Below are 25,633 nucleotides of genomic sequence, written 5' to 3' on the forward strand. Positions count from 1 at the left end.
GGGCGTGAAACATGATAACGGCCTCAAACGTACCCCTGCATAGCGAGGGATGACAGCGACTGTATCATCTCGTACAACCTTGAGGCAGAATCTCTGAGATATCCAATCACAAAATTCCCTGATCGCAAATGGCTATCAGTTCCACTTCTCATATCTACAGCTCAATGGAAGCTCTCGTGTCCAATATACCTTATCTCGAAGGAAGCCCGGCCGGTGTACAGTTCAATATCACCCGAGTTGTCAACACTCTGGCGCATGTACAAGACTAGCATCTGATCCCAGGCAGCCAGATTACACCAAAATTCAAAGGGAAGCGTGGAATCAAGGGCCAAACAGGCAAGCAGGACCGTAACCACAGCCTACACGTGAATAGAGAATATGAAGGACATAGATTTCATCTCACTCTAACTTGTGGATTTCACTGGGCGCCGGCGTGCCCGTGCTCATCCTCAATATCATGGTATTGGGATGCCAGCACAACCCTAGCAGACTTGCCCCAGAGAATCATAGGAATGGTCAACGCGGTAATGGCGAGACTGACTGTCCCGCACACGATGAACATATTTTGGATCCCACTTCGTTCAATCCATGGAGAAATTGCAAACGGAATGCCGATACTCAGAGCATTGCGCATAAACGTTACAGCAGTAAAGGCTTCACCGGTTATCTAGAATGAGTGTTAGGATAGCCACAAAAGCAAGTATAAAGGACCAAAGATTTCGACGCTCGAAACGAGGTTCACTGGGAAGCAACACATCCTACCTCTCTGTAGCTGTCCATGACGAACACCAAAACAGCATCGCTGATAGCTCCAAGACCAAATGCGAAGAAAGCACCCCCCAAGTTGGGCCAAATCCAATGCATCCCCTGAGAGACATGTTAGCATAGTCAACCGAGATACCAAATAAATGCAAAGATGGAACATAAATGCTGTTGCCTTACCCGCGAGACTGTCACACCGAACATGATAATGCCCCCGGCCATAAAGACAGCCGGTAAATGCAGGATGTATAGCCGCATCTCTGGCTCGTAATACCCCCTATTACGTCTGGCATAGTACAGAATCGACCAATCACTGATCAGACCGCCATAGACAGCGCCGATTATGTTTCCTATCAGGGGTCCAGTGCCTGTATATCCAATCTGTGCGGGTGAGAAGAAATACGGGGCTTCGGGAAATCTGAGCGAGAGAACACTTGTGGTGACAGTAAGCCATACTATACCAGCTGCATACTGCAGAGCAGCAAATGTGACGGCAGGAAAGACAAGGACGCAGAAGGGTCGATAGAAATGCGGCCAAATTGGCTCAGGAGTCTGCGTTACAAAAGCAAATCGCTTGTGCCATGGCCTCTGGGGAATGGTTAGGTCCAGCATATGGTGCGATGTAGTCCGTTCAGTGATTGATGAGCCCGGGGTAGTAGATGCTGCCTCGACCCTGACCTGCTCATGGCTTTTGCCCTGGTTCACCACATCATTCTCTTTGATGACAGTATCGGCTTTTCCAGTGAACAACGGAATGTACTTCGTTTCCTCGTAGAAGAAAAGGAAGACAACGAAGACAAAAGCATTGAAAATACCCATAGTTTGATACGACGAGCGCCAGCCATGTCGAGTAGCCTGGGCGCCTGCAGCCATGGGAGTTAGGAAATTCTATCAAAGATTGTATTAGCAGTGCTGCATAAACTGACCATGCAATAGGGTTGGAGGACATACACCTATCATGACACAAGTCATGTATAGCCCATTCATACTTCCTCTGTGATGCACGAAGAACAAATCGGCAATCTGTGCTACATTAGCAGAACATATCGCTATCACTCAGAAGATATAGCTCACTGTTATCTCTGCAATTGATTCGTTCGTTGCACCGGCCAAGCCCTGTACCAAGTTGGCAACATAAAGCTCTGCCAAACAGTCGATTCGCGAAATCCAGAATGACGTTGCTAACATCAACGCTGCTGACACAATATAGACCGGGCGACGGCCGTATTTCTTTGAAATCGGGATAAATAGAATGCAGCCAATTGCAAGCCCAACGTAGTTCACTGAGCATGCTTTGTTCAGATCTTTCAGAGTCAACTTCATATCAATAGCCATCTGTTGCCAAAATATAGCTTGAATGGACAGTCTGTATGAGATGAAGGTTTGACGATGGCTCGTATATGTGACATGATATCCTTTACTCACGCTGTGAAGATGACGATTGTCATAGCCAGGACAATTCCAAAGTTGACCAATTTCCGAATCATGCTCCAATTCTGCTGAGGTTTCAGCGTTTAGTTGAGCCAAGGAAAACCTAACGGCTATCCTACCAGTGGTTCATTCGGATCAGACGAAGGGACCGGGTCGAGCATAACGGTCCGTTGCCCATGCATATCGGTCTCGTCGTCTGGAAGGATAGGGCGTCAATCAAACAACGTAGACTAGGCAGGAAGAGAAGACTTGCCGCGAATTAACTTAAACGTTCCCGGAGGATCAGTGTTCTCAGCCTCAAAAGAGAACCTAGGAATAGACTCAGGCATTTTTGACTTTGCGTAGGGATAGAAGCAAAGGCATAAGACACTGGGCTGTAGGATTGAGGAGCCGTAGGGCAGAGGAGTTATGTCAGAGATGACCCGAAGCAGAGTGGACCGCGAAGATGTGATATTGGTGAGAAGCTGAAATACCTTCAGACTAGAAATGTGAATAGAGACGAGAAACAAGGTAGGACTGGAATAATTGTAAAAAGGAGAAGTGTCATGAACTTCCAGACCTTGAAGGCCACCTTCCGGGCCAACGAGAGGATGGTAAAAAGCACAGAGCAGTCTGTTCGCAAGCCGATAATATATAACCAACTCGGAGATTACTTTGGAAGTCGACGACAGGCTACACATGATACCCATATCTTACCCCGCTGCCACCGATGCCACTGGTATGAGAGCCCAGACAGCGACAAAAGCCATGTGTTCTGTATCCCGAATGGAGCACAGCTGATTCGTATGCACCGCAAAGATGTAAAGAGAGATACCGCTCCTCAGATCGAAAGTCTTGTTTCCGGCAGTCAACATAGGCTCTTTGATCGACGTCGGCTTCTCTCATGTTTCCCTGGTACAGTCTTCCAGGATGGGAATAGTGCGACTTTAAAATTGAATAAGACTCTCGTCATTGTTTTGATAGAATTTCGGAAGGCAGAGGTAGCTTTTGCATGATATGAAACCCTCCTTTCGTCCTTGCTCTGCGGCATATATAGGTTTTTTATAGCATCAAGTTAGAGGCCTACTGGTCATGTTATATATCCATATAGGGAGATCATGAGGGGCAAGGAAGAGATGCTGTTCTACATGATATATGGGCTAGTAGGTCATATGTGTCTGGGTAATAGGATATCTCCCTGTTTGGAAAGGTAGTACGTACCTTCCCATTAAGGAAGGTCCTCGTCGCCCACCCTACTACCTGATTGACCCCATTGATCTTCAGCGACCCCCCGGCGATATAAATATCTGCCTCTTCCCACTTTTCCTCTTCTTCCTTTCTTCTCTCCTCAACACCAGCTCCGGTCACATCCAACATGTTTCTGTTGCCCAGTGAAGAATTTTCTGAGGGGATTGGATAGGTCTTTGCTGCGGCTCAGGTTCGGCTGGGGCACGAAGCATGTTCCAGGTTTCCACGACTGGCCTACGGGACCGCTGCGGATAGCAGTCTTGTTTGACAAGGCGTGCGCTTACAGACTGTCCGTTCTTGTTTTCTCCAGGGATCTATCCACGAGCTAGCCGTGTGGCTTTCAGTTCAAGATACTACCTAATTTTTTGAACCCTCTTTGTCAGAGACAATCCTCTGATACCTGAACAAGACTTGCACCTTTACGTGGTGTTCGGGATAAGTAACCTTGACGGTGAAACTAAGCAAGTCTGTAGCTAGAATTAATAATGCATCCTGCCTCTATGTAGGTATAGAACGTTGGATTGCTTTGTATGTATCATCCTCCGTCAATTGTTCTGTATGAAGTCTGCTGTACACCAGTAGTTAGAGATTTCACTTCTGTCTTATGTGCTTCTATGTACTTGTCAAAAGATCACTGTGACTATTCCCAAATTATTTATACTTACCTAGCTCTTTTTTTCGATGCTGATAATGTTTGTTTCTGAATATTCATTCCATGCAAGAACTGTTTGTCATTCATTAGATAGCCATCCATATAGCATAGTAAAGATTATATTCCCTCTGTCACCCGCACTAAACCCAGCAAACACATCAAGCATTTCTCAATACTATGACTCGACAAACTGGCTAGTCTGCCTCTCACAGCAACCACGGGCACTTTGAGCCCACACTCAAGCTATTACTAGGAGCAGGGGCTGATGCAGCCGTGCAAGACCCGCAATGGTCAAACCGTTCTCCATAAGTTGGCTTTTGGTTGCTGGGGAGGTGATCCTATCGATACAAATCTCCTAGAGCTTTTGATAGCGCGCGATCCGAATCCCAAACTCGCCGACAAAGACGGCGAGACTGCTCTACACCTGATAGCTAGACACCTGCGACAGGTTGAGGCAGTGAAGGCCCTACTCCGCCATGATGCTGATATCAACGCTTAAATGCTAAGGGCAATACAATTTTCCACCCAGCGATGGGAGATGAAGACCTTGCGCCACGGGCATCTCGCCAGTTCCTATCGAGAGAGTCTCTATAGTCGACCAGATAAAGGCACGGGATGAAATGATTTCTGTTCTCCGGGGGGCAGCTGGAAGCTCTAATGCCTTGATGGACCAACCGAATGCAGTGGGCCGGACACCCTGACAGATGTTATCTAAAGGAAGCACTTGGCAAGAGTACGAAGATTGGTTAACAAGACCGCCACGAACTGGAGGAGCTCGCCCTTGTGGCGGCCGAATGCCTCGGGGTGGTTGTTGATTCCTTGTTCTTATGTGCATTGCATTATGTATCTGTGTGGCAAGGCTATCATAGTGAAAGAGGTTCGGCCAGACTGAGGCCAAGAAGGAAAAATGATATTTTGAGACATGCCCTTGTCTAGGTAACGATGTCACCCTTGTGGAATGACGAAGAAACACATGCACGCTGTCTATTGCTGTGCGTACTTTTGAACCCAAAACAAGCATATAATCATATCAACAACAAAAAACCACAAAAGAAACCCCAGTAATAAAGCCAACATAGGGTACATCAGGAACATAAATAATACAATGTGTCAGAAGAACATCAAGGCGGCACCGCTCGAGCCAGCAGACGGATGTTATCCACGAAGCCTTTGACAAGGTCCTCGTACTGGTTCTTCAGATCGCCTGACATAGCAAGCTGGCCCTGGCGACGGACTTCAGCACCCGAGACTTCAACTTCAAGCTCGTGCTCGAACTCAGGCTTGCCCGGTTGTTGCTGTGAGATGGTCAGAAGACTGCTTTCAGGATGATCCAGGACATCGGAATATGAACTTACTTCGGATTTAGCTACCTGGGTCAGGTCCACCTGGTAGGCCAAGTGGCTGTAGCTCATGCGGTCTTTGATGCGATCGCCTCGTCCACCTTTTGCGACGGATGTATCTATCATTGGCAGAGTGCTGACGTCGCCTGTGTACTCCATTTCCAGATTGATACTGACGCGCCAATCCACGGTGGTCCGCGGACTGCACACGTCCAAATCAGCAACTCGACATTTGACGATTTTGGCGAGGATCTCGCCGGTTCGTTCATCGGTCGTTACTCGGACTTTGGGTTTGTGTCTCGGGTTCAAATTCTGACGGATCACCGGGGGTAGTTCAGATGCTTGGATCTCGTAGAAGGTATCGCGTTCTTTCTTGTGCACGTATGCAAGTGGGATCCGAGTCGAATTGGGCTGCGGCATTGAGGCTTTGACAGCCTCGTTCAGGAAATTGTTCATAGCTCGATGTTGTTCCTGTATGTCGAACTCAGTATGTGAAATTCAAAGAAGCTAGGGAGTAGGCAAAGAGAAAGGGTTACGTACCACGGTCATTTTGCTCTCGAACGATGTGCGAAGCCGTGTATGTTCCCGATTGATGATGCTTTCCGTCAAAATTGGGAGATTAATCCGGTCTCTGCTGTCCAAGTCGATGATATGACCCAGCTTCGCCTCAATCTCAATGATCGCCCCCTGGCCGGCTGCAGCAGAGCCTGTCGGTCCGGCATTGACATCATTTCGCATGACCACATGTTGGAATAAGAAATCGCACAGAGTTTTGGTAACCTCCTCATGTGGAATGAAGCCAGTAATCGACGGCTCCCAAGGACCCAACGAGCCTACCGCCTGCGAATTACTCGACGGGGGAATTAGGGAAGAGGGAGGTGCTGGGGGAGCCTTTACAGGAGGTACACTAGTTCTTGGTGAAGGAACAGTGGGTGCTCGGGTGACCCGTGCCGCCGGGGTCACTGTCTTGATCGAGGAGGACCGTCTACGAGCAGCCCAAGAAAACTCTTGCTGGCTCTGTCTTGCGCCTTTAGGAATTGGGGCTCGGGGATTGGGAATAATGGGGCGTTTGCTAGTGTTGCGAGGTGTCAGCCGAGCATAGATTGGAGGCTCGTTATATCTCCTTCTCTTTTGCTTGGGTTGTTGTGCCTCAGTACGTGGTTGGTAGTCAATCTCCATCTTTAGGGCGTGAGTGCCTCCACGAGCGCCAGAGGGTGAACTGTTCATTTGACTGCCCGGCGCCATTGGAGAGGTGAAAAAGTCTGATCCCGTGGTGAAAGCCTTTTGTGTGGTGGGACTTTCAATCAAGATCCGGTCTTCAGAGGAACGGAATGGACCAGCGGTCGCTGACTCGGAGGCTGTGACGATACTATTGTGACGGGAGACGGATTTGGGACTAGCACTATCCGTTGACTCTTGCTTCAACCCCGCAGAAGAAGGATGAGGAGTTGGCTCAGAGGGTCGGGAACTATGCGAAGAGAATGGTCGTTGAGTTACAGGCGACTGCGTTTGAACCTGGTCTCGTATCTGAGTTTCTTGTGTGGGCCTCGGGCTGGATAGGGGATTGCGCGGAGAGTCGTGTCCGGAGGATGGCGGACGGGCCGTTGATGGTGACTGGCGGGATGCAAATGCGGGAGGTGGTCTTAAAGGAGTACCGGCAACAGATCGATGGGCCGAGGGGGAGAACTGCTGTGATGGAAGAGGTTGTGGAGCGACGGGAGGGCTGCGGAATGATTCGGTTGGAGCTTGAGGGTTTGTCATCAACGATTGAAGTGATTGAGAACGCTGTTGAGAGCGCTGCTGAGCGAAGTAGGACTGCTGTTCTGGATGCTGTGGTCCTGCACTCAAGGGTTGTGGGGTGTAGGGTGAGACTAGAGGACCGCCAGGGTGTTGAGGGTGCGACCCGTATACCGGCGCGCCAAAAGTATCACGCGTGCCAGGACCATACGGTGTCGAGACTTGTGGAGGAGTCTGACTGCGCTGAGGTCTAGCTGCAGTATTAATCGCGGTGCCGGAGTTGAACTGCTGGTATGGTGATTGAAGGGAGGCGTACGGTGAGCTTTGCTCTAGGGAAGCGTGCGGTGGGTATTGCAATGGGGGAGCTTGGGGGGGACGTGAAGAAGATTCAGAGTAAGAAGCGGCCTTCTTCACGCGCTTTTGGGGGGTTTGGTCGGATATGGGCGAACTGGCCGAGTTTGGAGGAGGATTGGAAGCGCCGCCGTCGGTGTTCATGATCGTGCGCAAATCCATCGTGGCAGCACCCACTTCGGGACCACTTCAACCACGCGAGCACTTTTATCGAAATATGCACGCAACACGCGATCGCGACATTCAGATCGTATCGCGAAATGTCGGGGAGCAGAAAGAAGGCGGCGGGACAATGAGCGTGGATGGACAAAGAGGAAGGGAGAAGTTCTCGAACTGCGGAATCGCGCGAATCAGGGTCCTGAGAGGATCGTCGCCGCTTTAGGGAGCTGGCGACATCAAGGTCCAATGTCCTGAATTGCGCGTGGATTTCTATCAAGAAAAGATATGTCTAACTTCTACGTTGGAGGTTTTGGAGCTCCAAAACGTCCAGTACGGCCTAGAAAACTGGAGCTGTTCGAAGTATGATGCATTCGGAGAAGAGCTAGGTAGCATCGCAAACTATAAAACCCGTCTGATTCTCTCCATGACATGCGCCAATCAGACAAGAACCGATATCACACTGTCTTTGTCTCAATCTATATAGCCATGGTCTCCAATCGTCCTCTGCAATGCCAAAAAGGCCACGGTTGTGATCTCTCGATGTCTTGGCACGGACACCTGAGGCCACGCAGCCGGAGCTATGCTGTTTTGGGAACTATATGCTGGAGGACGGTGCAGTGGACAGGGGAATTGCAGATCCCAGGTGCAGAAGATAACAAGTTCGATTATTCAAGATAATGAATAGTCTTGCTGATTATTGTCTTACCCATCCAAGTACACGTGCTCTTTCTAGTGCTTCGACATCTACAAAAGCATCTCTAACAGGTTGAGATGTTGATATTAGGGCCATCCGAGGTGGCACACCGGCTTAAGCAAGCTATTATAGTCCAGTCACTGCGATAATCTTGTTTGTATATACACAGGCTATTGGTTTGTCAGAGGTGGAGATCAGAGGCAGATCTCTAAGCCTGTCAAAACCGGCAGGTCTTCTTCAAACTCACCCAAACAGCACGGTTCTACGTATCCCACAGAATGGTATGAATCTCCTTTGAATGATAGATATCTAGGGGAGAGCTTCAAGACCCTTCTAGCTGTTCGTGAAGATCTTTGTCAGCTTCGTGCTCGTGTGGCATATGACATCCAAAAGCTGTTAATGTTTGCTGGCGATGGTGGTTCGGATGAGGAAATTGAGGAGGCCGTTCTGCATGATGAGCCTAACGCTTTCTACAATTCTGATAATGAAGAAGTTGGAGCAAAAGATCTGGCTTCAGAGGCTAGATTTGAGGATCCTGACTCTGAGGATGATGATTCTCTAAATGTTGATTCTGTTGACCTTAATTCCGGTGATGTTGATGCAGAGATGGACGAGTAAACGGGATTTTCTCTCCTGGTGACTTTCGGGTTTGGATTAGTTAGAAATGATACGACACATTCAAGTTCCAAGACGGCATACTTAGGTTGAGAAAACAGTAGATGACCGATGACCAAGTTTTGGCTAGTAGTAGCATTCAATGTTCAACCATGACGCGTCCGCAGACTAATCTGTGGATCTGTCAAGGATTGTGATACTTGTCATGAAACATCCATACCGTTCATACCTACAGAGTAGGTAGAATGCAGCCTTATTCGTAGCCCGTAGATAGAACTGTATATAATATAACTTATAAGGCACCAACGCGGAATTGCTGAATGCGATTCGAACGAAAACGGCAATCGATCGACCATGATTATGCATCTGATAAGCTCATCTTCGCTTTTTGACCCTTAATCTCCGAGTTGTTCTCCGTAGTCCACCCTCTTTCCCTCGCAAGTGGCGTGAAGTGGATAAGCCCCTGCCTGCTGACGTATTTGCCCGAATTCACCGACCTCAGTCGGTATCACCAACTGAATCGCATCTCGAATTGTCCAGCTCTCTTCTGTCTTTTCCCGCCCCATATTGGCTCCAATGCTTTTCTCTGTCTGTTAGCGCGTGTAAATGAAGGCTTTTGCCCCACAGGACATGCCCATCTGCGACCGAGGGACCTACAGCTCATAACGAAATGACACCCCATCTCGAAAACCGGGCTACGACGTCGGCCTCCGATATTCCTTTGAAAGATCTCGAATCTGCGTCCGGTTTTGAACCCGGCTCGTCCATACCATCTCGTTGGGATGGCTTTTCTCAATTTCACCCGTCGAACATCCTCGCGCATCCCGGGGGACTCGCGCCAAAGATGTCCCAAGAAGACTGGCTGGCATATTCTGAAGATACATGGCATAGACTGGTAGTCGCACTCACGCCCAGTTTCTTACAACATTGGGTGGGGAGCTCGCCACCACAGCCTGCAAAACTGCACGCCATCGCGGCTTTGGACGGGCTGCGCGGCTGGGCCTGTCTGCTGGTCTTCAACTTCCACTTCCTTTTCACATACACATGGAAGGTCGCGCTAGGATGGGGATTCGGAGGAGAGAACTTTGGGATTCACCAGCTGCCCATATTGCATATGTTGATTTCTGGCCATATCATGGTGGCCATCTTCTTCGTACTTTCCGGTTATGTTCTGTCATATAAACCGCTAAAGACGATCCGGAGCAGGTCTTTCGATCAAACTTTCACCACGCTCGCATCGGGGACCTTCCGTCGAGCATTTCGTCTATATATTCCTGCGATTGCTGGGATTTTTTGTGTATTTGTGGCTGTTCGCCTCGGGCTCTATAATTATTCTCACCGCGTGATCAAGGAGGGACATACTATCCTGGGCACTAATGAGCAACATCCACGTGTGTATAAATCTTTCTCGAAGCAAAGCGGTGACTTGTGGCTCACGCTCGCCACCTTGATGAATCCATTCGACTATGCCCTCTACTACAATTACTACAACCCGCACCTCTGGACAATTCCCCTCGAATTCCGCTCCTCGCTCATTCTGTTCGTTGTCATCATGGGCACATCACGCTTGGTGGCACCAGTGCGTATGGCAGTAGTCTCTGGTCTGACCTGGTTCTGCATGCGCTATGGTCGCTGGGAGATCGTCCTGTTCCTATTTGGCATGCTAATGGCCGAAGTGGATCTCATCAACGGCACCTGGGAGCCATCCGCAAGATCGGCAGTAGAAAACGAGAAAACAACTATTCGACTCAGTCCTAGCAGCACAACGACCATCAAGGTCTCCCGCCGCGGTTTGTGGATTTCAGTCTTTGTGGCCGGTCTTTACTTTGGTTCATGTCCCAACATCGGCTTCAAATGGACGCCTTTCTACAGTTGGATGTGGCATATCACTCCTAAGACATACCCAGAGCCACATCGCTTCGCGCAAACTATCGGCGCGGTCCTCATCGTTTTCGCCATCAATCACTCCCCTGACATCCAGAAACTCTTCACAAACCCCTTTTCCCAATACCTGGGCAAAATTTCTTTTGCATTCTACGTCGTCCACGGCCCCATCCTTCATTGCCTGGGCTACTCTATCATGCCTACCATCTGGAATCTCACAGGCAAAGAGACAGATTTCCAATACTGCCTCGGTTTTCTCATTGGCTGGCTGATCTGCCTCCCCGTCGCCATCTGGCTAGGCGATGTGTTCTGGCGTGCCGTGGACATTCCTAGTGTGAAGTTTGCTCGCTCGCTCGAAGACCGTCTCATCTCCAAGGGCCCGACGTCCGGTCCCTCCGGCCTGGCTACCCACGCCGATTGAATTGTGTTCGTTTGGCATCGTTTTGGCTCGATTAGACTTGCTCGATTAGCGGGTGCTTTCTCTCTTTTGCTCTACCTTTTATATTCTCTATGATACCTGCCTCGCTGGACGAGCTGCTTTAGTTATTTTTACTGCATTGGAGATTCGGTCTCTCTCCATGCTGCTGTTACATAGACTCATCGTTCAAAGACCTCATATACACTTCTCTTTCACAAAATGAAATCAAACACGTCTCAATATTGCATGAGATTCTTAGTCAGGATGTAACGAGAATAGGTATCGTCTCTAGGGCCACTACAAATTCAATACGGTCTTGAAAAGCCCAAGCTGACCAGAATACCATGGTCTACGTAGAATGTGATAGCCAACATTGGCTATTCCCAGCAGAAAGGAGTCAGTACCCAACGTATAGTCATTCATTCATTCATTCACTCGTACCAAACAAGTCAGAAGTATAGTCACCATTGATCTCAACCAATACAAACAAAGTACCCCAGATCATCTCCGTTTTACCTGCCTTATAACGCGACGCCAGTCAAGCCTCGTCCGCCACAGACTCCCAGCCATTCCCGTGGCTGGCCTGTGTGGTTGGGCCCGCCCTGCGGGGACCAACTGATGTTGGAGACTTCATATTCACTCTGCCAGACAGCGGCTGGACCGCGCTCGGAGGTAGTGGATGGCGCTGCTCCCGGTGTGATAGTAGGAGGAGAAGCGATCGGCGCGGCATTGTGCTGGTTGATCAGATCCCAGAGAAGGACCATGCTGTCGTCAGCGCCGGATGCCAGGATACCGCGGCGGCTTGGAGACCATTCCACGCAGTTCAGGGCCGCGGAGTGGCCCTTCAGCTCCAAGAGGGCTTGTCCCGGTTGCCGGACGTCGAGAACGCGGACAACATTGGAGTCCTGGGAGAATGTTGCGAGGAGATGGGCATCATGGGGAGAGGCTGGGTATTTGGGTTAGTCGTTGATATACTCTTTGCGGTGGTGAGTCCATCCATACCTGCGATTCTCAACAAAGGTGGAGGGTAGAGACCGGTCTGCGATTGGCCAGGTGGGCTGGAGCTCCCAGGACTCATCACTGCTGAAGCGGTTGTCAGTTTTCAGAGCACGGATTATGTAGACATGTAAATTGACGGACACTTACGCTTATCGTTCTTATCAGTGGGCTCATAAATGATAGTGCTGTGTTCGAGGCTTCTCAGGTCAAACATGCGCACACTACCATCAGCGCCACAGCTGACGAAAACATCGACACTATTGGCGCAGAATCGAACATCATACACCTCTTTGTCGTGGGCAATCAGTTGCGTCTTCGCTGTCAATGTGGGAATATCCCAAATGGTGCAAGTCGTATCAATGCTCGAAGTGATGATCAGACTTGGAGAAATGGTGTTCCAGTCAAGAGAGGTGATAGGAGCAGTGTGCTCGGGTGATTTTGAGTTGGACAACAAAGCCAACGGAGAGAGCTTTGAGGTAACAGTGTCTCTTTGGTTCATGGGACGGGTGATCGAGTTCGAGCTTTGTAGAGGCTGCGAATTTGGCAGTGACCATAGACGAAGGTGATCTCCTGATGTGGCCAGCAAATCAGTCGATTGTTTCTGAGATGATGGAGGTTCCCAGAGGATGCGGGTGACAGGGTAGGAGTGAGTGGCCTCGGCTGTCTTGACATAATCCAGTTTGATCTCTCCGGCAGCGGCATCTGGCGAGTCGGGGTCTGGCTGTGTCCAGTGTGCATCAAGGATTTGAATCTAAAAAATAGTCAGCATAATCACATGGGTTCATGTGACGAAAGCACATACATAATTGTGACTGTCTTCTAAATAGCTTCCTATTGCTAGTTTCCCACCAAAGCCTGAGTTTCCTGTAATGGGCCATTTGCACCAATCCACTGCATATATAGGCCACGGCGCCACGTAATTGCTGTTGGTTGGGACCTGATTGTCTCCATTGTTATAAGGCAACGATGATACCCCGGGGTTTAGGAGCGCCTCGCTCAGCAAGTGTTCACCAGAGGGCCTAATATCTGCTAGGCCAAGAGGAGAATACTTGGAGCCTTGGGGGGTGTGAGGCGGAAACGCCCCAGGAGAAGAGGGATATTTGGAGCCATCGGGCGCGCCGTGTTGTTTGTACATCGACTGGTCAAAGCCGGCGGGGCTAGATCGGGAATGTCCGTGTGAATTAACCATGCTAGCACGGTGGTTGGTTTGCGACGATGATTGAGGCATGGTAGGGACGACCGAGGGAGCTGTGCTTATTGATCCTGCTGCCGGGCGGTTCTGGTTCCCTGACTGCAAGGCTCCGGGAAGTGCGCTGCTGCTGCTGTTCCCGTCACCGCCGTAATGCGAGCTGGATTGCACGTTAATTGAGGGAAGCCGGGCACCTGCGTCCGGTGTGGTGGGATAGTCTTGTGAGGATGATTGGCGGGACAAGTTTGGATTGATCAGCCCAGTTGATGGAATATGGAGCTCCTCAGGTTGGCGACTGAACACAGTTGACCGCCGGTGGGAGTCGTAAGAGGCAGGGTTTGACATAATGCGGTCTGTGCTGGAGATCAAAAGCGCCGTCTATGCAGAGGAAATGCGAGGGTTCTTAGTTCGAAATTGAGCTCCACTGTCCCTCGATCGAGATCAGTGAAGGTGGTTGGGGGAGGGGTCGCAGATCGGGGGTGCGGTGGGCTTCAAGAGAGCTCCGATCAGAGGACCGTGTCAACCCGTTATCGTTCCAGCTTAACAACTCACTTGGATCGCAATGGCATCCTCATCTCTGTCGAGAAGTAGAGTGAGAGGACAAGCGGGCGGTGCCATCTCATCCCACGTCCGGGGCTCAGGGAGCGGCTGACTCATCCGGGTAACCCCCGGCCAGCCTGCAATGGAGATTGGATCCGATCACTTCTTCAGCGATGAGGTTGATTTTGCTTTTGTTTCTGTGATTTCTGTTCTGTTGTTGAGCATTGATTTGTTGATATAAGCTGTAACTCCGGTTACTCAATTCGTAGCTTTCATATTCTCCATCATGGCTTCCGATCATACCAATTCACCCTCGGCTTTACTACTTCTTCCCCCGCCTTCGGCCTTTTCGTTTGCTCAAGTCAAAGATGCCTTTGAGCCATCCTTAGTGGATGTCTATGCTAGGCTCTCAAAGGCCTTAGATGGATCCAACCGTACAGCTCTGCTGGATATTGCCCTGGCCATTCCTGATCTACTGTCTCCAAGCTGCAAACCTCGGGCCAGAGTGTTTGCACAACTCCAGCATTACTTGACAAGCGTCTATACCCTGGTTGGTGCTGTCTGTGCAACACAAAACATTGAATTGGATTCTCCAGGTGGCATTGATACCCGGGTGGTATTTGTCGATGCAGGCGAGAATACCTCGGCCGTTCAGACCTCTGATAACTCTCGGTTTGGGCCCATCCTGCACTTGCAGTCACTCGCAAATTCGGGACGCCGTTGGGATTCTATTTACTACTTGTCCAACACCATCGGCAAGGATTTGGCCAATTCTTTCACCAACAGTGTTGGCAGCCAGGGTCGGGACGGCGCGGCGGCAAGCATGCAAGCCATCACAAGTAATGCTGACTGGGCGATACCGCAACCCCTGTTAATTCCTGATGATCAAGAACCATCCATCCCACACTCTTCTGTGGTGGTAGGTGGCACATTTGATCACCTTCATGTTGGTCACAAGCTTCTACTCACAGCAGTTGCACTGGTCCTAGAACCGCTCGGCCGGGAGCAGGAGGGCCGCCTGACCATCGGGGTGACCGGGGATGCACTATTGGTCAACAAGAAATATGCCGAATTCCTCGAAAGCTGGGAGGAGCGTTGGCAGAATACTGCAGGTTTCCTGACAGCTATCATGGACTTCTCGCCGGAGGAGAAACCACCGCTCATTGAACGCGCTTTTGCGCCAGGTCCCAATGGCAAGACTGTTCTAACCAAGATCCAACCCAACCTATCGTTTGAATTTGTGGAGATCTCTGATCCATTTGGGCCCACAATCACGGAGGAGAACCTCGGCGCCATCGTTGTCTCCAAGGAGACACACTCAGGAGGGGCAGCTGTGAACGAGGAGCGGGTGAAGAAAGGTTGGAAGGGCCTTGCCGTATTCGAGGTGGATGTACTCCAGTCCGGAGAGGCAGAAGCTATGGGGACTGACGTCCAAGGGTTTGAGGCCAAGATCAGCAGCACGGATATCAGACGTCGCCAAGTGCATCTGGCAAAGGTCTGATAGGCACAGACGTAAAGATACATATGGAAGATCCGGCAGCTAGCGGTAGATAATCTCATCAGTACATACATTAGCTCATTCTGATTTCGGCCATTAACCCCCAATCCTCTTGGGCAGACACATAATCCGCACGTATGTCCCGTCACTCTGCATGATGTGACGACTTCCCGGCGGGGTCTGCATTGGCCCCCTCCAACACCACTCGCTCTCCTCGAATGGTCTTTCCTGCAGGTTCTTGCTGGCTGGCCGCAGAGTCAATCAATCATGTGATTCTTGTGTGGCAGCATCGCCAATGAAACCAAGGGGATCGGGTCACAGAGCCCGGCTTGTCAGTGCAAAGGGCGCTAAACTAGGGCGTTGGTGATCACCCCGGTCGCGAGAGCAATCGTTAGGGCGAGAGCTTTCGCCATGCGGCCATGGTGAGACAAGTCAACTGTCCTAGTAGTGATTGCAGCAGACAGCCTCGACGAGTCGAGTAGATATCTTATTAATTTTTTAATTTTTTTGACCCCGTTTTCCCCTCCCAATTCCCTCCGTGACTTGTCTCTCCGGTCTTGCGGACAAGTCAAGAACATCGACTTTCCCTCAATTCCTCTTTCCATGTTGCTGCTACTTCATCAAGCAGCCGATTGTTCGGCTGCGCGCGACGATCATGGATCAGCCCCGTCATATTCATGATCTCGCTGATGAGCTATTGAGCGAGATCTTGTCCTTCCTTCTCGAACCCACACCCCGAGCCCTAAACGGTAAAGTCAATGGAAACGGACAGACATCCAGGTCTCGCGGACATGGCGAAACGTCTGACCTCGATCGCTTTCGACTCGTTTGCAAGCGTTTCATGCGCATCGGCACCCCTCACAGGTTTAATCGCTTCACGCTGCGATTCTCTGATCATGGGTTCCGTCGACTAGACGAACTGGTCGACATGCATCTGGCTTGCTATGTGAAGACCATCACATACATGGTGCGGCCCTTTTATCAAGGAAGCGGTACCAGTTCTTCGGTCTCTCATATGCAACCAACCAACTAATAACAACACAGGATGGGCTCGGATACTGCGCACCCTAGGACCGGAGAATCATGAGCTATCCCAACTACACAGCCGCCGACTGCGTGAGCAAACAAATCTCACCGAAACGAACAACGATCAATCCCGCCTCCGACGCGCAATCGCATCTTTCTCGGCCCTCCAAGAAATAAAGCTCCTCAGACTCCAAGATGAAGCAGACGAACGTCTGATTGACCTCGTCCGCGACCACTCCCTGGGTAACGGCAATGCACCAACCATGCGCTTCGACTGGGAAACCGCCTGCTCACGAGCCATAACAAACCTGAGTATCGCCCTGCTCGCCTCAAAATGCAGCTCAATCCGCTTCACAGGGCCACAAATCAGCCCCGAGGCAACCCTGCAGCTCCTTCGTGCCCCGTCAGCAACCCTCGCCGACATGGGCGCGCGCCTCACGAGCCTGGACATCAACTTCCACTCAACAGCAGACATTACCACAACAATGAGAGACCTCACGGAAGTCTTCCATCACTTCTTCTTAGCCGCCAAAAACCTCATCGCGATCCACATCGGCTTCCTCAGCAAAACACCTCTCGACCTCGATCTCGAGCAGCTCTTCCACCACATCCGCTGGAAAACACTTCGCAAACTCAGCATCCAAGGCTGGCGTCTGAGCGCAGACGAAATCATGGCCCTGGCCCGCCGCCATAGCTCCCAATTACGCGATTTCCGCTTGCTCGGCGTCTACCTTCGTCCAGGCGGAATGTGGCGCGATGTCCTTGCTGTCCTGCATGATGAAATGGAGCAGCTAGAACGGCTGGTCTTGAGAGATATTGACTATGCAGCTCATTTTGATTCCATCGCTGTCTCGAATGGTGTCGAGGTCTTCGACGATTATCCTATTGTCTCCGCGCCGTCCTCGCTCACTGTTGCGGCTGGTACATCAGGTGTGCAGTCTCCTGTTACCATGCTTGTGCCAGATGGCCCACCTGCCTGGATTGGAGGAAGGCAATTCCCCTTGAAGAGGACCTCGCTTGAGAGGTTGCGCACATTGTCCAGTGAGGAATTGGGGGATGACGGTGTGCATGTCTCGCGCGAGCAAATGCCTTTTTGGGAGGCGTGGGTTCTTTCTGCTCCGCATCGGACTAAGAGGAATGGTCGGTCACATTGGAATATTTGAGCTGTGAGGTTGACGGAAAGCTGTGGGGTTGGTGGGGAGATTCAAAACTTAGTGAATGATTTGGGTTGCTTTTTTCTTTTGGCGTTGGGGGCTGTTTGAATTACCTTATTGATAGCCTGCGTGCGTTGTTTAAAGCGTTGCAATTATATATTTGGCTACAGTTATTTTTGTTCCTCGGACATTTTCAGGAATAATTTGCACCTGCTAATAATATTCGCCAAAGAGCACATAATAATACGTAATGATGAAGTTTTAAGGGTATCGAGTCGCTCAACGCGGGCGTTGAAGACAGCCATCTCTTTACCAACCATTCAATCTCTTCAGAATCATCTAATCATAGCACTGGTCCCAGTTCCCTCCCGAGCGTGCGAAAGTGAGTCCATTCACGAAGTCGCGCCGGCGGCATCGACCAAGTGAATCCACCGGGCAACCATGCAGTGGAACAACACGGTCATTGACAAGGACCCGGACGAAGGGCTCTGGATCTGGGTCCGAACGGCATTGCATCATCTCAATATAAGCGCGACCGGCAAAAGGTACAGTCCACGCAGCTGAGTAGCCATCCGCTTGCTCTGGAGTCTGGGTGTGGGTGAGTGGCAGTGGAGCGGTGCCGTTGTACAGCCCCAGGGCAAAGAAGATTGGAATCATTCCATTGTCATGGGTAAAGTCTGCGTATATATTGTAATCGAGGGGGAATGTTGCAGCACCTGGTGCGTCAAGAGTATAGTTTGTGGTCGTGTGGTCGTTTACTGGGGTGTTTGTGAGTCGAGCGATCAATTCATTGACGAAACCGATCCCTTGGGCTGGGCCGAGTGGATTGCCTGCGCCATAGCCGTAATACTTATGCAGTGATTGGAGATAATCATATTGAATCCATTCAGCTTCGGTGAACAAGTCGCAGAAAGGGGATTGTTCGGCTGCGTTGTAGCTTGGGGAAACTGTCTCGAAAGGACAAAGGTCCATCAAGCGTGGGATATCATTGTCTTCGAGTTGAACGCCTGGGAGATCAGCCTCAATCCGGGCTCGGATGGGCGGTGCAAAAATGGCTGTGTAATTGTCTGCGATTTCATCTCCCAGGCTACTCGTCTCAAAATTCGTACAGGTGTTATGATTCAGAGTGTTGTTGGCACCACTTTCTTCGGAGATGATGACGCTGATCTTGGGATGCGGTTGCTCATGGTTCGCATCTTTATCATGCGATTTTGCCTTCTGAAAGCCCTTGATGAATTTGTTGCCTGATTCCACAACACGCTCCGAGTCAGATGAACGAATGAAGGGCACAGCTTGCCTGGTCAACGCCTCATAGCGCTGGTAAAACTTGATGCCAGAAGCCACCATCTGGTGCTCTCCAAAGGGTGTCAAATCATCAGTGCCCAATTTGTATCTGTATGAACGGAGAAAAGACAGTTTGCCCTTATATGCAGTTGCATTCGCCTCAATCGCTTCGATGAGATCGGCATAAGTCTTGCCTTTTGTTGATGACGGGTATCGAGCGCCATGGCGGGAGACTACTTGGACAAAGGTAATGTCACAATTGCCAGGTATATCACCTGAGATGGCTGATTCCTCGGAAAGAGAGAAGTAGGGCGAATACTGGCCCCACTGGTGGGAGATCGCAGGATTGCATTGGTAACCTTCCTCGATGGTATTGCAGGCCTGTTCATGCTGAGACGTTCTCTTTGACCAATCTTGAGATGACGTTGCAGGTAGTTCATGCTGTGTGTCGGGCGTCTCTGTTGTGGAATGCGAGATCTTGTGCTCAGTTCCCGTCACAAAGTACACAGTCAATACCAAAATGCCCAGCAGAGCAATGATAGTCAATGTAGTCCAACATCGTAATTTTTGCTTCTGTTGCTTCCACTTTGGGCTCCTTCTTCCTCCCAGCAGGCTCTCTTCTTCTCCAGGAATTTGATTGTAGAACCCTGCCATCGAGACGGGCTCATTAGGGCTTGTAGAAATGATGTCACAATGTCACCGGCCCGTACAAATACAAGTACGTGAAACCCTGCACGGATAAGAAAGGTCGCAGAGAAGGGGAAATCAGTCCATTCTTCAATGTTGACCCGATCTGAAGGCATTTGGCTTAACCCTGCAGACGTTGGACTCGTGAGTGTTCGGGTCACGTTGATTGGTCGCTCTTGCCTGAAGCGAAGACACGTGGAAGATCCGTGACTTGGCCAGGTACTTGCGAGTACCGAGGGTTTGTATCATCTTAGTATGCAGATGGATGTAACTGGAGGTATTTCGCATCCCTCAGACAACGGTGTGTTTGAAGTCCAGCGATCGTCCGATTCCTTGCCTTTGCGGGCAGAGAGGTATTATCAACCTCTGGACAAGTCATGGGCATTTGCTTGGCTTATGCTCCGTATACGTAAGATTGGTCATATTGACCGATTTACCTTTTGCTCGGCTGATTTCTTACACCATTGGGTTTGATGGTCTTACGTTCACTCGGCGTAGACGCAGCAAGGATGTGTGCTTTTTCGACCCTCCTTGTATATTCCTGTCCATACGAGAACGAGGGTAGCGTTGACATCCCGGTATATTATCTAGCTCTAGTTGGTGGTCTTGAATAAATAGCATTAGGAGGGGGAAGAAGGTTCTCGTACTAATAACCACGGTACATTCCATACATGTTTCGGTGAGGACAACCTATGCTTGTACAAATTATATATCTATAGAGGGATCACCCTGCACGGCAAGCCGCAAGGTTGAAGAAGACAATATTCGGTATACGTGGCACTTCGAAAGTATATAAGAATCCTAATGGAATAGACCTATTGAAATTTCCATACAACCTAAGTATAGTTCCAGCAATATAGCCATCTTAACTGGTGATCGTTTGATCTCCTTCAGATTCATACATACGATACATACAGGTACACAACCAGGAAACTGGCATGATAGAGGCCTAGATATGTATACCAAGAGGACATCATCGATCATCGAAGCCTTGGCCAAATTTCCGTTCGTTGGAGCTATAAAATTAAGGCACGATCATCCGTTTCAAAGATCAGTGTGTACAGACATGGTAGAGTAGTTCATCAACACTTACTCCGTACTCGATAGTCCAAGCTCTATGGTAGTCCCTAGGCAATAATAAAAGACAAATCCTAAGACATACATAACCGTCAAAGAACTATCATACAATAAGCATCAAAGCATTAAAGTAGAATAAACAATCAGTCCACTAGTCCGAGTGTGGGGAACAGCAGCCAATCAGGACACCCGGGGTTGCCGAGACGCGCCAGACCCAAACATTCCGACTTTGCTCCAAAACAAACCAGCTCCCTCCATCTACACTCCATACCATTTGACCCTCAGAATGCCTCCATTGAAGTATTCGGATCTACACGACGATTCGTTTTCGCTCACCAATTTGGACGACGAAATCATGGGCACCTCGACACGACGTGTCGACCAGGAGCTCGACTATGATATCAACACTTCAACCCTTGATCGTGCTTTCCCCGAATTCTCGCAAATACAGACCTCCGAGGAAGAGGAACAGGAATTGGACGACGAACTTTCACATAGCGACCTCGACATGTCTGTTGAGGTGGGACGCGGTGCTGGTAAACCAGGACGCGACGATTCGCGAAGCTCGATCATGAGCTTCGAGAACAGTGTCCGCTCATCCTCCCCGGCAATACGCGTTGAATATCCTACGCCGCAAAAGCCCGCTCCTGTCACGCGCCCGTCGCGTCGTGCCGCCAGTGAAAATCTACGAAAGAATGCTCAGGTGCGACGAGCAACTCAGACACAGAAAGAGAACATGAGCCCACAAGTTTCCAAGGCTCAACGTGACCAGCGTCGGACATTATCCGACATGCACGCGAAAGTACGAGATACCTACGAAGGTTCATTTTTGGGAGATGAACGACCTGCCCCTATTGCCGCGAAGACGCGCTCGACGCGTTTTGGAAACGCCAACACCTCGCAGGAAATTGCAGACGCAATTGAGCGAGCTTCGCGCGATGCCTATGCGAAAGAACTGCGCAAATCTAATTCCAACACAGCAGGCACTCCTCGCAAAAGCAGTGCCAATGCAGCCAACACTAACACCATTGGTGACACTATGACTCACCAGTCATTCCTTCTTCCCGACCTCCCTAATATTTCTGAACTCGTTTCCGGTGTGTACGAGGATGGCACACCTGTCTACTCTCGACAGGGCAAAGTACGATCTACTCGATTTGTTTCTCCGCTTCATGATATCACAGATGTGTCTCTCCCCCATGAACACATGCCGCTGGACGCGGTGCCAGTTCCTGAAGATGAGAAGGCCTTGTTTGTTCATCTGAGGCTGCTTCAGGATAAGGTGGCAGAGTTGGAGATGTTCAAGTCCGAGGCGGAAAGAAGGCTGGATAACTACCGCCAGGAGAACTCATCTCTGAAGGCGAATAGATCCCGCCAGTCATCAGCGAAGTATGATTCGGAGGATAATGACTACAAAAAGGCATCCAAGCGCCTGGCAAATGAGAACCAAAAGTTGGATGCAGCCAATCTCGCTTTACAAAACCAGTTGGACATTGCAGATCGAAAGGCTCAGGTTCAAGAATCCGCCATCAAGCGCTTGAATCATGATAGAGAGTCGGCTATCTCGCAACTCGGGGCTGCCTATCTCGAAACCAGGGAACTCAAGGCGGAGAATGAGGAATTGAGACAGGAGAACGCAGATCTCAAGTCTCAGCTCAATCGATCTTCAAGCCGCAAGGCTCGCGAACAGCACACAGCCGAGTCCGAAGTCAGTTCGAATGTCTCTGATGCTGATGACAGCCAAAGTTACAGTGACCGCAGCGCAGATTTGAGTCGAAGCACAAGAGATGTCACATCGAAGAGCAACCGCTCTACCACGAGGACCAAACGACGGGATGAGTCACGCTCCAAGGTGTCGACTCAAGTAGACAAGGAGATCTCTCGCCTCGAGAAGGAACGTGCCGATGAGGCTCTCTTTTCCATTGAGATGCCATCGTCATCCAGACGCACATCTGGCTCCAAGTCATCAAAGGCCCCTGTCCCTCGCTCTTCTAACTCGAAGAGCGCCCGGAAACAGTCCAGCACGAGCAAACAGCGTGTGAAGCGTGTTGTAGTTGAGGATACCACTGAGCCAGATGTGTCTGAGCAGATCAAGGCCGCATCTGAAACAGATGTCACTTTGTTGAGTGTTATCGATGAATATGAGATCTCTCGTCTACGTAAGACTTTGGAAGAAGAAAGATTGATGCGCAAACGACGTTCGAATGCTCCTAAGGAAACTTCTCCCACAGAGACTGTCAACTCAACCAGACAAAGCATTCTGAAGACCTCCGCCCCTCGCAAGTCATCACTCCGCGAACCAAGAGCAGAGATCCCTCGCCCAGCATCGGCTATTGGCGACATTACTGCCGCCTCAAAAGCAACTACTGATGAGGATCGCAGTCTTACAGCACCGATTGCAGAGCGGCCTCGGCGTCACTCAGACTATTCGTTACCTGCAACATCCCAGCGTAAGAAGCAGCGACCTGCCGCTGACATGACCTCCGCTTTCATCCTTCCTGACATCACCCTTCACCACGTGGATTTGGTAGCCTCTGATCCCTCTAAGCTGCCCCAAGCTACTCAAAAAGCATTGGATAGCATTTCTCGGCACAATGGACAGAACTGCACAGTTTGCAAGGGCCGCTCCACCGACGGTTCATGCAGTCATGAGTCCGTGAAGGTCACCAAACCCATTCCTGTTTCGGAGCGTATGCCCAAGCCATCCATCTACAACGAAGAACCAACTATGCGCCCCTCGCAACCCCCGGCTGTCGCTCTTGCTACCGTCCTGAAGGGCCTCGAGGACGAGCTTTCTCACTTGAAAATGCAACTGGCTACATACCAAAGTGCCTATAACAAGCTTGACGCATCACTTGGCAAGCGCCCACGCAAGGCGCTTCAGGAAAAGATCGACAAAATTTTCAAAGATATTGACATGAAGTCTGACCAAATTTATGCACTATATGATGTTCTGGAGGGCCAGAAGCAAGACGGCCATGAAATCACCGAACAAGAGGTGGAAATGACCCTCGAGTCTATTGGAATCGATGTTGGCATGCCCCAAGCACATGATATCACCAGTATTACCGATAAGTCTTCTCGTCACGACCAAACTGATCTGGACGATGAGGAGGACCTGCCTTGGGAAGGCATTGAAAGCTCTTCTGAGATGACTGGCCACCTTTCTTTGGCCGGTCACTGAAAATATTCCTTGCATTGCGTTTGTTGATATTATTCTGACAGCCTCGCTGCTGTCTTGGTACACTGATTGCTACTTTGGCGCTGAATTATGGAGTCTGTCCCATCTGTATGTTTAAGTCTACTGGATCGGGTAATTGGTTGTTGGTTAGGTAGTTCTTGATACTCAAATGTCATTGCGGCCGTAGCGTGGCCTTTCAAAACAAATTCTATTACCTTTCCTTCAACCTCGCTTTCGCTTGAAAGTTTATAAGATAGATATTCCAAGCCAACAGAAAAACGCCATCGCTATGCTCAATATCTCATTGTACAAAACCCAATCACCATGCAAGTCAGGTCGAAATATCATTTAGGTAGAGCCATGGCCACTCTCCGCAGCCAAAGCCGCACCTTCGGTAGCCGTCGACTTCGTAACATTAGTGGTATCTCGCTGAGTGATTTCTTCCCCAACGAAGCAGCTCAACCCGGCAAAGGCCTCGAGCAGTGTGCGCGAGTAGTATTCACGCAAGTCATACCCACCAGCCAGCATTCGCGCATCATTGCGAATAGGATCAAGATACTGAGAGGGATAATAGGACTGGAGAGAGTAGTAGTCGCGCTTTTCGGCCACATAGCCCATAAACGGATCGTACGCTTTCTCCGGCTCAGGCGTCTTGATCTTACGCAGACCCTTGACAAGCCCGGTATCCCCCGCACCAGCAAGTTCCGCCGTCGACAGAGTCGTCCCGCGCTTGGTCTCTGATCCACGCAGCGCAGCTTGTTTCTGTCTAATACGCTCTTCCTCACTGCGACGCGCGGACGACTTCTTAAGCAGCACTCTGTGGCCTTCGCGCGCGATGGCTGCGGCGTCTGTCGATGAGCCGGAGGCGAGTCTGGAGAGGAAGTCCTCGCGGCCTGCTTGCATCTCGCGTCGCTCGGTCTCGTATTCCTGGCGTGCTGCTTGGCGGCGGAGTCGGGCTTCTTCTTGTTCAAGGGTTATGCGGGCCTGGAATGAGGAAGCTTCCTCGGCTTCAATAGCTTGGTTTGCGCGGATCGATTGCATGTTTTCTGTTGCATATTTCTGCAACTGAGCTTCTGTTTTCGCCACGTCGATGCGGCTTACTAGATTTGCGATTATGTCTTCTCTTTGTTCGAGGAAGTCGTCGTAAGCACGTTTTGAGTCGAATTCTTCTTCACGGCGGTTCAGGCTGATCAAAAGATAATGTTAGAGCTTCCTATTGTAGGGCAGGGTTCGCAAAGGGGACGTTACATATGCATCACGCGCCGCCGAATATCTACCTCTCGTTCGACCCCGATATCTTCAAACGTCTGCTTGCGGAACCGGGCCTTGCGCAACGTCTTGCGACATCCGGCTACTGGACAATTTGCAGGACCAGATGAGAAGATGCGGTCCACACATGACTCGCACATCTTGTGGTAACACTCAGGGTTGATGAGAAAGCGCATGTCCGGGTTGAGGTACCGCGACGATTTGCAGACAGGGCAGACCTCTGGAACAAGCCGATGTTAGAATAACCCATACCAACAAAGCTATACAAACGTACCATCTTCATCGCGGCGGGAAGCCGCATCGGAAGCCATAGTGAGAGTGGAGTGACGTGTGAGGGATGGCCCGCGGACTCAGTTGAAGCCGATAAGCAATTCAGGCGCACGGACCATATCGTCTCAACTTTTTGGGACTTTTCTTTTCTTTTTTTCCCCCGTTGCCCCCGAACACCGTCGCTTTCCT

At 50.2% G+C, this 25,633-nt stretch overlaps 10 protein-coding genes across 10 annotated transcripts; 5 read left to right on the forward strand and 5 right to left on the reverse strand.

Moving 5' to 3' along the window:
* Window positions 1-418: 418 nt before the first annotated feature.
* N7457_003472 (putative MFS transporter) lies at window positions 419-2,522 on the reverse strand (the record flags this gene model as incomplete). Its single annotated transcript, XM_057174517.1, has 8 exons — window positions 419-667; window positions 763-867; window positions 943-1,650; window positions 1,714-1,785; window positions 1,837-2,128; window positions 2,188-2,258; window positions 2,313-2,389; window positions 2,447-2,522. The coding sequence occupies 8 exons, from the start codon at window positions 2,520-2,522 to the stop codon at window positions 419-421; spliced, it is 1,650 nt and encodes a 549-aa protein (XP_057034668.1).
* Window positions 2,523-5,193: 2,671 nt separating this feature from the next.
* Window positions 5,194-7,662, reverse strand: triA (uncharacterized protein; the record flags this gene model as incomplete). The annotated part of the gene is made up of 3 exons (XM_057174518.1): window positions 5,194-5,367; window positions 5,428-5,883; window positions 5,953-7,662. 3 exons carry the CDS (start codon window positions 7,660-7,662, stop codon window positions 5,194-5,196), a joined length of 2,340 nt encoding a protein of 779 aa, XP_057034669.1.
* A 1,090-nt stretch (window positions 7,663-8,752) lies between these two features.
* Window positions 8,753-8,971, forward strand: N7457_003474 (uncharacterized protein; the record flags this gene model as incomplete). The annotated part of the gene is made up of 1 exon (XM_057174519.1): window positions 8,753-8,971. The coding sequence occupies one exon, from the start codon at window positions 8,753-8,755 to the stop codon at window positions 8,969-8,971; it is 219 nt and encodes a 72-aa protein (XP_057034670.1).
* Window positions 8,972-9,638: 667 nt separating this feature from the next.
* Window positions 9,639-11,273, forward strand: N7457_003475 (acyltransferase family protein; the record flags this gene model as incomplete). Its single annotated transcript, XM_057174520.1, has 1 exon — window positions 9,639-11,273. The coding sequence occupies one exon, from the start codon at window positions 9,639-9,641 to the stop codon at window positions 11,271-11,273; it is 1,635 nt and encodes a 544-aa protein (XP_057034671.1).
* A 518-nt stretch (window positions 11,274-11,791) lies between these two features.
* N7457_003476 (uncharacterized protein) lies at window positions 11,792-13,803 on the reverse strand (the record flags this gene model as incomplete). The annotated part of the gene is made up of 4 exons (XM_057174521.1): window positions 11,792-12,216; window positions 12,273-12,353; window positions 12,417-13,020; window positions 13,072-13,803. 4 exons carry the CDS (start codon window positions 13,801-13,803, stop codon window positions 11,792-11,794), a joined length of 1,842 nt encoding a protein of 613 aa, XP_057034672.1.
* A 481-nt stretch (window positions 13,804-14,284) lies between these two features.
* Window positions 14,285-15,499, forward strand: N7457_003477 (putative pantetheine-phosphate adenylyltransferase; the record flags this gene model as incomplete). The annotated part of the gene is made up of 1 exon (XM_057174522.1): window positions 14,285-15,499. The coding sequence occupies one exon, from the start codon at window positions 14,285-14,287 to the stop codon at window positions 15,497-15,499; it is 1,215 nt and encodes a 404-aa protein (XP_057034673.1).
* Window positions 15,500-16,151: 652 nt separating this feature from the next.
* On the forward strand, window positions 16,152-17,685 carry N7457_003478 (F-box domain protein; the record flags this gene model as incomplete). Its single annotated transcript, XM_057174523.1, has 2 exons — window positions 16,152-16,488; window positions 16,541-17,685. The coding sequence occupies 2 exons, from the start codon at window positions 16,152-16,154 to the stop codon at window positions 17,683-17,685; spliced, it is 1,482 nt and encodes a 493-aa protein (XP_057034674.1).
* A 330-nt stretch (window positions 17,686-18,015) lies between these two features.
* Window positions 18,016-19,614, reverse strand: N7457_003479 (histidine phosphatase family protein; the record flags this gene model as incomplete). The annotated part of the gene is made up of 1 exon (XM_057174524.1): window positions 18,016-19,614. One exon carries the CDS (start codon window positions 19,612-19,614, stop codon window positions 18,016-18,018), a length of 1,599 nt encoding a protein of 532 aa, XP_057034675.1.
* A 1,396-nt stretch (window positions 19,615-21,010) lies between these two features.
* N7457_003480 (uncharacterized protein) lies at window positions 21,011-23,908 on the forward strand (the record flags this gene model as incomplete). Its single annotated transcript, XM_057174525.1, has 1 exon — window positions 21,011-23,908. One exon carries the CDS (start codon window positions 21,011-21,013, stop codon window positions 23,906-23,908), a length of 2,898 nt encoding a protein of 965 aa, XP_057034676.1.
* Window positions 23,909-24,253: 345 nt separating this feature from the next.
* Window positions 24,254-25,485, reverse strand: N7457_003481 (TFIIH/NER complex subunit TFB3; the record flags this gene model as incomplete). Its single annotated transcript, XM_057174526.1, has 3 exons — window positions 24,254-25,091; window positions 25,154-25,394; window positions 25,449-25,485. 3 exons carry the CDS (start codon window positions 25,483-25,485, stop codon window positions 24,254-24,256), a joined length of 1,116 nt encoding a protein of 371 aa, XP_057034677.1.
* Between the last annotated feature and the right edge of the window lie 148 nt (window positions 25,486-25,633).

The sequence above is a fragment of the Penicillium paradoxum genome (assembly GCF_028828445.1).
Source record: "Penicillium paradoxum strain IBT 22861 chromosome Unknown utg000003l_segment0_segment0, whole genome shotgun sequence".
Taxonomy (NCBI): Eukaryota; Fungi; Ascomycota; class Eurotiomycetes; order Eurotiales; family Aspergillaceae; genus Penicillium; species Penicillium paradoxum.